Source organism: Onychostruthus taczanowskii, unplaced genomic scaffold (assembly GCF_017590055.1).
Source record: "Onychostruthus taczanowskii isolate IOZ18803 unplaced genomic scaffold, ASM1759005v1 scaffold83, whole genome shotgun sequence".
Taxonomy (NCBI): Eukaryota; Metazoa; Chordata; class Aves; order Passeriformes; family Passeridae; genus Onychostruthus; species Onychostruthus taczanowskii.
Window position 1 is genome coordinate 795,199 of NW_024506221.1, and position 11,050 is coordinate 806,248.

Here is an 11,050-nt window from a genome sequence, read left to right on the forward strand (position 1 = left end):
GGGTTGGGGAGGGAAAAATCTCAGTACTTGTGTCTCAATGTTGTTACTAGATCAAACCACAATCTATAGGTAAAACTAGCACATTTTGCTGCTAAAATCAGCATACTCTGTCAGAAGTTTTATATTCTGAAGTAAACCATGAGTACCTGCAGTCTATTTAAGAAAAAAGAATGCTACAAAAACTCTGAGTTTCTGGAACATGTTTCCTAAAGGTCTTGAGTGTTGAGTCTCTACTAGTTATTTGAATTACTTAAGCTATTTAACTGAAGTTATAGCAAAAATAAACCTGAGTCAGAGATTGTAGAGAGGAGATGACTGGTGGTGTAGTAAAATTTTTCGGTAGATTTCCTATAAAATTATCTTTGGATATGTTCCATTCTATACTTTTCTTAACAGATTAGAGCAGCAATAGCAACTTAAATGAGTTATCCTAAGTTTAAATTGATCTTATATTCAAATAGTCATTTTCAGTATAGCTTAAGAATATACTAGGATGTGCTATGAATACACTAAAATAGAAAATTGTCCTTATATACAGTAAATTGGCAATTTTGTGTCTGTGCTCTGTGTGGAGGAAGAAAGATATGTGAATTTTAGATGTCCTCCTGTCGTGGTTTGACCAGGAAGTGAGTTTCTGGGAAAGTTATGGTCAAACCAATCAGTGGTGAGATTTGAAAATTAGCACCTGGTGTGGCCACTGGTGATGTGGATACACCTCTGAGAACCCCCAGGGGTTAAAAGCAGAGGATTCCTGGAGGGACTTTCTCTTTTGAGTCTGGTCGGTGAGTTGATCTGACCTCTCCCCTGCCCAGCTGCATCTGGGTGGACGAGGGGGAGGCCATGCGGCCTGTGGGAAGGGAGGCCAGAGCCCCTGCAAGTTGCAGGGCTGGAGGAGTTCTGGGATGTTTCGGGCAGCTCCCCCCCACCCCACCTCCTCGGGAGAGTGATAGAGAGACTGTGCTGGCTGGAAGTTTGATATCTTGTGCTGGCACCATGGCCGGGGGGGGGGCAAGGTGTCCAGCCGCCAGCAGACTGCGGCTGAGGTTTTAACCCCTTTGGTCCTGAGACAATGGAAGCTGGAAAAACACTGATCCTCCCCAGCTGAGAATTGAGAGGGGACGGAGGATGAACAAGAAGAAGAAGGCTTGAGTAGGTGAAGAAATGTCAGCAGATGAGAAGTGCCCTGGATGGAGGAGATGATTGGAGTGGCTTTAGCTGGACTTTTCTCTTACATGGCCATGGGACGAAACCAATTTCTTCCGATAATGCAGAGACTGCACCTCGGGGGAAGCGGTTGGCCGGAAGCCAGGAGTGACAAGGCCATTAAGAGAAGTAGAGGGAACAGAGACTGAGGGGGGAGGGTGTGGTGGAGCCCTCTGCCTTCAGCGGAGAAGGATCTCTGTTCCTGAGAGCCCCAGGCCCCAGGGGAGTGAATATAGGGGGGACAGGCGTCCCAAATGGTGAGAGAAGGCCACTTCTTGGAACTGGGCAAGGCATTCTTAAAAGGACCTAAGGAGCAGTTTGGATCTATGGACAGCGGTGAGAGCACTGGACATGGAAGGAAGATGGTCACCACGGCAGATTCTCTTTAGGCATCTGCCGTGTGTGACATGGAAGCACAGAAGTTCCACTGTGTTTCCTGGGAAGGCCCATGGTGCAAGAGGGAGACTCCTCTCTCCTGATGGACTGGGGGGAGCTTGTGTGGAGGACGGTATTGGACTGAGAATTGGGTGTTAAAGGGGTGGGGGGAGGAGTGTTTTGGAGGTGTTCCATTGTGGATTGTTGTGTGTGGGTTTTTGTTTTTTGTTGTTTTTTGGTTTTTTGTTTTTTGTTTTTTTTTTCTTTTTGTCTCTGTGTTGTAGATTAATAAAGTGTTGGGGTTTTTTCCTCTCCATTCCCAAGTTGGAGCCTGCTTTGTTCTGTTTCTGGGTTACATCTCACAGTAACCATTTTGGAAATACACCTTTCATGGGGGCACTGGCACCGTGCCAGGGTCAATCCATGACACCTCCAAATAGCTATCTTTAACCAGGGCTAATTTTCAGCATTACTCTTTAGGATTTTATATTCTAACACTTTATGTGTAAGTATGTAACTGTCAGACAGTATCTGTGGCAACCCACAGTACTTAATAAAACACAGTGGGTAAGAGAGAAAGCAAAAGGAGCAGTAACTTAAAGTGATGTTTGATTTTCACTTCTGAGTAATTCTTTGAAGTAGAATAAAGAATTAAAGTGGCATTAGAGAAAAATATTTTACTCTGCTTTCATTGCATGCATTTTTGTACAGTATTCTCTTCTCTGTTATTGTTTCCCTTATCACTTGAGATGCTCTTTCACTCACTCTAGATTTGGGTAATTGTGAGTCCTTATCTTTTTTAACTTATCTGGTTATACAGTTATATGAGTCTTCACCTGGAAGTCTGGTTTTCCCTATATAGGTATGCTGCTGCTCTTCTCATGTTATTTCAATTTCTTCCAGTTGTAAGAAAAGCCGTGCTTATATGAAAGGAGTATCCTGGGTGGATAAGACATGGAAGGCAAAGTACAGGTGTATGTTTTTGGCAGCTACACAATTTACTATTTCTTTTGTACAAAATAACAGAATCTAAAAAAATCTAATGCACTGTAGTACACTGTTATGTGGTAACTCAAAGAGTGTGTGCAAAGAGTTGATGGATCCTAGTAGCTTCTCAAAGCCTATCTTTGCTTCCATCCACATACAAATCTCAGTGGTACTTCTGCAACCTCTGCAATTTTCTGTCCTCACTCTCATCCATCTTGTTTTTCCAGACCCATTGTCGGTCTGTAAAAAAACCACCCCAACTTCTCTGTTTTAAAAACCTTCCAGCTCTTTAGCTCATTCCCCCTTTTCTTGTCTCCTGCTTGCATTTGCCAATACTCTGTGCTCTCTGGAATAGTGTGGCTCTGTGGATTTGTCAGGCATCCTATTTCTTCATTCTGAATAGTTAGTTATCTTATTTAAAATACGTTTCTTTCAACTATCACTTGTAATCTGAAAAGTGTTGTGACTTGTGGCCACTGGAGATAACAAGGATGGAAACATGCACAAAGCACTGTGTACATTACTTTAAGTGACTGTATTCCCCTTTGTAAAGACTTAGAAGCCAAAAATATCATCCAGCTCTCTTACAAAGCTGAGTTGGATGTGTTTCAGGTAGTCTTTTATAAAAGGCAAAATCTTAAAAAAAAAAAAAAAAAAAAAAAAAATTGGAAAGCTGTACAAACTAGAAATACCAATTTGTAAAGCATTCACCACTACTTGTGAAATGTACTAAAAAGCCTCTGATGGTTTTGTAGTCTTGTCTAGAGAAATTGCTTACCCTTCCATGACACAGAAATACTGAAGAAGACAGACTTATTTTTTCTTTTGATTTTACTTCAGCAGGTTATATTTTAAAGTTTAGAAAAAGGCAGCTCAATTACATAAATCTGATTATCATATGTATTTAATGAACTCATTGCAAATTTTTAACATTGTGCATACAGACTTTGGATTCCTTGGCACATTAAAGTCGGTGAGCAGTGAAATATATATTCTCAAAGAGCTAGAATATAAAAACATTTCTGTTGCTGATAGTGTTGTTGGACCTCAGCTGGCATTCCAGGGAGTAGCCCTGTGCATATGTTGCTCCAGACCGCAGCACATCACCATCCCTTCTCATCAGCGGAGGCACTTTCATTCCCCTCCCTGTTGTGTAAGAGATCTTGCATATGGAATCAATAAACATGAGGTACAGGTGCTTTAGGAGGAGTGCTTATGATGCATAGGTGCATTACAAGGATCCCTCTAGACAAGGATGAGATCACTGTTAAGAAGAAGCATACGAGCAGGCATACATGAAGTATCTTTTTAGGAGAAGTGAAGTGTCTCTGTAGGATGAATAAATATTACAAAACTTTGGCTGAGAGTTGTGCATGTTACAGCTGCTCTGGTCAGACAGGAGGTCCTTTTTAGCCAAGTGGACTGTCAGATAAGAAGCTTTCTAGCAGATTTTTCAGGAAAAGCATGGACATGTAAACTCCTGTGTGACAGTGGATTGAACTAGTTGATTTAAGATTAAGTGGCTATCAGTCCACTCCACACAATCCTATAAATCACTGTGCTCAGAAAAGAACCAGCAGAAAAGTTCATGCAGCGGCTTGGGAGGCTGTGCAGTTTGTAGTCAAGCACACCAACATAAGCTAGAGTGGATTTCAGTTTGCTTTTTAACGTCAGTGGTGATTTAAGTAATGAGTTCTACTCTATGGTTAGTAGGTCAACATTTGTGGTTTCTATTTAATTTGCCAGAATTTCCTTTCTTTTGTTTTCTCTTTTCTTTTTTTAGACATGACTTCTGTTACCTCTAATGCCATCCTTTTCCTTGCTGCAATTGGTGAAAACTTTTTTTTTGTTTATTTTAAAGTCTTCTGAAGTAGTATAAATATACTCTGAGCCCCTAATTATAGTATTTTTTTCTGTGCCACCTGCAAGCATTTTACTTTTTTAGCTGCACAGTTAATTTTCTTTAAGTTACAAATTTTATGTAGTTTCCCTTTTTAAAACTTAATGCTATGTAAAGTAAAGTACTCTTGGCTTTTTCTCTTCTCCAAATATATTGAATTTGCACAAGAATTGTTACAGGCAGCTTGCCTGTTGTTTGTAGAGGCAGCAAGCAAAATTCCCTCTCTCTGCTGCATCTTCTAACTGGTTGCTCCAAAAAGCATATTTTTATGAAGTCTGAAAGGATATTATCAGCATCACAGCTCAGTGAAACTTTCACAGTGTTAATATGGGCTACTCCAGTCTCCCATTATTATTTTGTTTCTTGTCCATGCAGATTTGGAATGGATGAATAAACTAAGTCTTATGGTTAATACATGGATTCAGCAAATTAGATTATTTTAGTTCAATTCATACCTTTTGCAGTAATAATTGGTAAATCCTGTGAAAGTCTTTCAAAAATTTAGTCTATTGAGGACACTGACAAGACCAGGTAGCCTTTGACTGGATATAATATACATGTTTTGTTACAATTTTTTTGTCCCAAATGAAAATTTTCAACAAAACAGCAATGATGAAAAAATACTTTTTTCATTAAGTTCTCCATTTACCAGCCTGGTAATGTAAGTGACTATCTGAATTTTGTATTTGTTTACAGCAGATTAATCACAATGGGCTTTTCTATGTTGATGAAATTTGGTAGTATAATTTTGAATTTAAATGAAAAATAATGCTTTCAATGAGCTTTTTTTTCATATTGAATAATAGAGATTACACTTCTCATGTATTGGAACATCTAAGTTTTCCTATACATCTTATGTTCACAAGGGTGGTGAACTGACTAGATGATGAAGTTCACTAATAGAACATAGAAAAGCTTTCAGCAGGGCCTGGTCACTCAGCTTACGTATATCAATTTAGTAACATCAGTTCCACACTGCTATGATAATTTACACCAGCTGAGGTTCTGGGCACTGATCCTTTTTATTGTGTCTTGACTTTTCTAGCACGTAGGTTAAGCAACATTTGATAACCATATGTTTAGTGTATTGTGCCAGTAGAATAGGACTTAGAAGGTGGAGTGTGGGAAGAGTGGGAATTGCAAACGTGTATTGTTAGATTTTATTGACTTCAGAATGTGGCATAAATACAATGTCAGGTTCTCTATAAAACAAGGCCCCCATGTGGAGTCAAGACATACAATGATATCCTGTAAAAATTAGTAAAGAAGTCTTTAATTGGTTGTATTTTCTTCTAAGATTATATCTTTAAAAATTTCGCAGTCTCAAAGTAAACTCTTGAAAATGCAAAGCCAGCATGTAAATGTGCATCTAATGCATCAGACTTCTGAAAAATGTTTGAGTCTTTATATTTCACTTCAGTGTCCATGAACAGGCAGAACGCTTTTCACTGTTTGTGCAGAGTGGAAGACAGAAGAGCTTCTCTTAGAATCTCACCCCATTGTTCTAGTGTGATTGAAGGGAGCTGTAAAATAGTAACTGCTGATTATGCAAGAACTACCTAGGTATGTGAGTATTCCATGAATTTCAGCTTTCTTTGGACACTTAGATGATCACTGTACATCCTCTTAGGAAATCTGCAGGGAATGAGTGTGGATGATGGTCAGTGGGGCAGAAAGGAACTACAAAACCAAACATGGATGGAGAGCTGAGTGCATTCCAGTGGAAAACTCAACTGTATAAAAAGAATTGGGCATCTGATTGTGTCAATCTTTTCATGTTTCATCTGTTGCATGTAAAAAAAACGGTTGTTTTTTCAAGTCTAAAAAAAGTACTTGCCTTTAGAACAGAATGACTTCTTCTGAGTTGACGGGAGAAGAAGTTACAGTAAATTGGAAAATATTTGGGTCTGCAAACTTCTTTCTGGAAGTTTCAAAGTCCAGAGAGCCTGCTCGCAAAACCTTGAGGTTTAGCAAACTCCACTGTGGTATGAAGTTTAAATGAGGAAGTATAGTAACAGACCACAAAGTGTCCCTTGGGTTGTGAAAAATCACTTCTGTGCTACTTCTGGTTTAGTTAGTTATTATTTGTAAGCCAATTAGTGTTATTTTTCTAGATTAGTATTAGACACTAGTCATCCAGCAAATCTTTTTCTTTTCTTCTGCAGAAGGTATGAATGAAATAACTCTTACTTGTGAATATAAGCAGTTGTGCTTTCATGCCAGTATCAAACCCTCACATTTTAAAAACAACCACCTAACAAACTTGAACAAACATTTCAGCATTAATCTAGGACCTATTACTGCAGATACTCTGAACTGGTCCTTAGTGTGAAAAATGATGACAGCACATCACTAATTTAGTAACATTTTGATTTCACAGAAAAAAAAAAAAAAAAAAAAACCCACATTTTGATCAGCTTTGGTTATCTAAATAATTTATTTGCAAACTTTGTTTCACTAAACCTGTTGGCATCTGCAGTCACTGAAATATGGCTTAAAGGCATTGTATTTTTCTTGGCTAGAGGCTACCTTGGTATCTTGTGTTGTATTTGCCCACAAATGCACAAGACTCAGTGCTAGTTAGTGCCATCATTTCCTTGAGCATTTGTTTCTACTTTTGAACCCAAGCGCTATCCTTACAATGTAATGCCCTTCCTTCACATGGCAGAGCCCTAATCCAAGAGGCTGTGTAACGAAGATTGCAGACTGCCTTCAGTGAGCTACAGGGTCTGATGGCAACAGTCTTCCAGTAGAGGGGGTGTGGTGGACATCCTCTGGGTTGTGGGTCTGAAACATCTTAGATTACTCAGCCATATTTGTCAGCTTAACACCAGCGGGCAGCTCTATCCGCTGGCTGCCCTGACACCTTGCTTTGTTATCCTTCCGTGCAGCCTTTACTTCTCCCCTCGTGTGACAGTCAAGGAGGCTGCTGCTGGAGCAGGCAACAGAGCTTCCTTACCCCGCTTTTCCAATACTGTGATCAGTGCCATTAACTCAGTATAGTAATGGGGGTAAATTCAAGCTGCTGGAAAAGTTGCAATACATCCCTTGTAGATATTAGTTTGGTTTTTATGACATATAATTGTACTAACATATCAGATACTGATGTGGCACTGAGATAGCAATGCTAAAAAGTTGGTGTGTTGCTATTAAAATACTGGTTTGTTGAAGCCCCATTTATTTCAGCTTCTATGTTTTCTAAATTTGTTTGAGGGGAAATGAATGTCAAGTACTATGCTTCATTTTCAAACGTTATTGGTACAATTCTACTTCAATGAAAAGACATATTTAAAATTTTTCACAGTGTTGTTTCTGGGTTAGCAGAAATTCTCATCTCAAAACCACAATTTTTTTTTCCCTAATATTTGTTACTAAACATTCTGGTTGAAATTCCTTTCCAAAAAATAAGATAGTCGGCCTGATCATGGTTGAATTTTGAATTATGTGACTTGATACTCAATTTGGTTTTTTCTATTATAATTCATTAATAGATAAAATTGTTATCAGTAGACACTATAAGAGCTACACAGAGACGTTGCAGTTTGTATGGGCTTTGAAAGCCATTTTTTCTTCTTTCCTCTCTTCATTCCTTCTGCCCATGGAGCCTTACACAGCGAGGCTCCAGTTGCCTGTCTAGGGCTTCTACTGCCTACCAAGTTGTGAGTGACCATTCCTGTGATTGTGCTGCATATTGACAGCACAGTCTCTGCTAAAAGAAAATTAAGAGTATTTTGAAATAATTACAATGAACAAAACTGTGCAAAATAAGTCAGGAATTAATATTTCTGTTGATATACAGACAGTAGCAGGAACCAAGGGATGTAGTTTTGGATGTAAAAACTAAAATTCTAGTGGACAAGTCAAACATGAGTAGACTGTTCGGTCAAATAGCTTTGAAGACTAAAATTTTAATGAAAACAGTAAACTGTGGACCAGTATAACCTGCAGGCTGCTGTTCTCTTCTAAGAGACATCAAAACCTTTTTTTGATATTGTACATTCTATTTTGAAAAGTAATTTGAATATACTACCAAATTAAAATCTTTCCTTTCTCAGTCTTTCTGGGTCTGTATTTATGTCTTGACAGTGATTGCAGTGTCAGTAATGATTGGTGTTTCCTAGAAACTGCATGACATTTTATGTATAATACTTGCTACCATCCTACTAACATTAGTGTGTTAGTCTTCTATGTTTAATTTTTAAAAAACTAAGCAATTTTGGAAGAATTTTTATTTCTGTAGGATTTTCTTGGTCACTAAGAGATGCTGTGCTATAGCTCATGTTTGAGAGGAATGTTTAGGATCTGTAAATTTTTTATGTTTAATTTGTGAAGTTACAGTAGTATGGTGACAAATTCTACATCTTAAGTGTTTACCGATAGGAGTATAATGAAACATACATTTTTAACGTTGAAATACAAACACAATTTCTTACTTACTTTTGCTGTTTTGGATATGTTTTTGTGCACATTTCATGTGCTTTGCTGTTTGCCTGAAGTCAGTACAATTCTTCCTCAGACCTCCCATGCTGTTAAATGTATGGGTAGAATGGTAGCTTCCAAGCACCCCTAAAGAAAACACTTTCAGGTCATGTTGTATAACCTGTATTATAAGAACAGCTGTGGGTAAGATTCTAAAAATGAATATCCTGATTTTTTGCATGTTTTTGTTTGTTTTAGTTTGGTTTGGTTTTTTAGATGTGAGACAGAGAATTGTCAAGTATAATACATTGGTCTCTTTTTTTTTCTTAATAGATAAAAAAATATTTTGAACTTGAGCCACTTGCACGTGGAAAGCGCTGGATTCTTAAACCCTGCTCCTTGGATGATATGGAGGCAGTAAAAGACAGCTTCTCCCTTCTAATAAACTTGCTAGAAGAGAGAGACTTCGAACCTTCAAGAATGTGAAAGCCAAGAGAAAGAAGAGGTTCCCACGCATCGCTGTACCTGCTCACTCTGTCACAGCTTAATTACAGTGTAGTATCAAGGCTGAGCTGTGATATGTTGTTCATACAGAGTTAATGCAGAATGTCCTTTGGTTAAAATAAATGTCCTGTGAATCAGGTACACAGCTATTTCCAGTAAAGTTGTCTACACTACTGAAGTAGAAAGTTCCTCTTTGTTTGCCACTATTTCTGCACACTGCATGTTGCTTTCTTGCACCGCGATCGTCCTTGGTAGAAAAATTTACACGCACAAAAACAACATAGTCCATAAAGGATGAATTCCACGTGTTACCTTGAATTTTAAAAACAATGTTTCTAAAGAATTTATGAGTATAATTTAGCTCATTTATTAACCTCACATTATGGAAAAGCACAGCCACTGAGAACCTTAATAGGATACCTAAAACGCAACCAGTTTCATGTTAATGCAAAGGGTATTCCTGAAGTTTTACTAAGCGAAAACACAGTTGAAGTAGTGGACTCCACAAGGTAGTTGAGTCTCTTCTAAAGTCACTGCAAAACCCTGCTAGAGGCAGTATGGTGTTTTGCTGGAAGTTTGCAGAAAAATAAATTAACAAACAGATGTGCACAGATAACAGTACTTGGGGAAATCAGTTTATATAAACAGGTGATCTAAATAAAAAGATTTTTAGAAGTATATGAAAGATTTTAGAAATATACAGAAGTTGAATAAAGTAATAATTTTCATTGAAAGTAGTTTTCCATAAGAAAAGCAGAGCAAATATCTGTTTGTTCATCTGTGGAGGCTTTATTGCTAGTTAAAAGTGTAAGTGATTTTAAATACTTCCTTTATCACTCATTCTTAGGCTCCTATTGTTATTGTAACATTGCCAAGGCATCTATCCAGTAATTAAGGGTCTTCCAGTGTTTGTACTATAAGCTTCTCTTTTCAAGGGGATTATATCTTGTTCTTTCAAACTTCCTCTGGGCTAAATGTTACTTAGAAGATGAAAAAGTAGTAATTGGAAACAACATTTGTAATACATTTAGAAAAAATTGATTTGGGTCACGTAACACAGTCCACTTTTCCTCTTTCTGTGTTTTCCCACTGTAGATTTGCAGTATTTTGGCTACCTTTTGTTGATTTTTAAAAAACTCATAAACTGATTTTGTCCACTGAAGAAATGTGCCAGGCCACTGGTTCACAGTGACAACAGGGTATGTGCAGATACCAGTCACTGGACTGGTGCATGCCTTGAATGCTGTGCCTTGTGCATTCAGCTACCCTTGTGCATGAGTGTCTGCAAACACAAACTCGAGTGAGGTGTCATTAGTTGCTCATCAACTCTGCTTCCGTCTTGAAACACACAATGCCTTGTTTTCGGGGCTTTAAGCAACATTTCTTTCCACTCTGAGCATTTATCTTCTGTTTGAAGTTTATTGTAGTTTCTTACTAGTTTATTTGGGGATAAGAAAATAGTAAACATCAGCTTTTGAAGGCTCATAAAAGCCATTTCTCTATTAATTGTAATTTTGCTCTTTGTTAAACAAAATGTTTCTCATAGGAATTTTAGTTTACTTTTCAATTTCCATGAATTTCTTGCATTGCTCCCACTGTTGTAACTGCTTCCTATTGTCAAAAAGAAGCTGGGAAAACTGGTAAACTCCTTGTTTAATTTTG

General features: G+C 37.9%; 1 protein-coding gene across 8 annotated transcripts in view; it reads left to right on the plus strand.

Moving 5' to 3' along the window:
* Window positions 1-9,529, plus strand: part of ARL15 (ADP ribosylation factor like GTPase 15) — a 222,988-nt gene extending 213,459 nt beyond the window's left edge. For all 8 annotated transcript variants that reach the window (XM_041424606.1, XM_041424600.1, XM_041424602.1 and 5 more), the window contains one exon: window positions 9,218-9,529. In XM_041424606.1, coding sequence (XP_041280540.1) covers window positions 9,218-9,370 — 153 coding nt within the window. In that variant the 3' untranslated portion in view covers window positions 9,371-9,529. The remainder of the gene's footprint in view (window positions 1-9,217) is intronic.
* The last annotated feature ends 1,521 nt before the right edge of the window (window positions 9,530-11,050 follow it).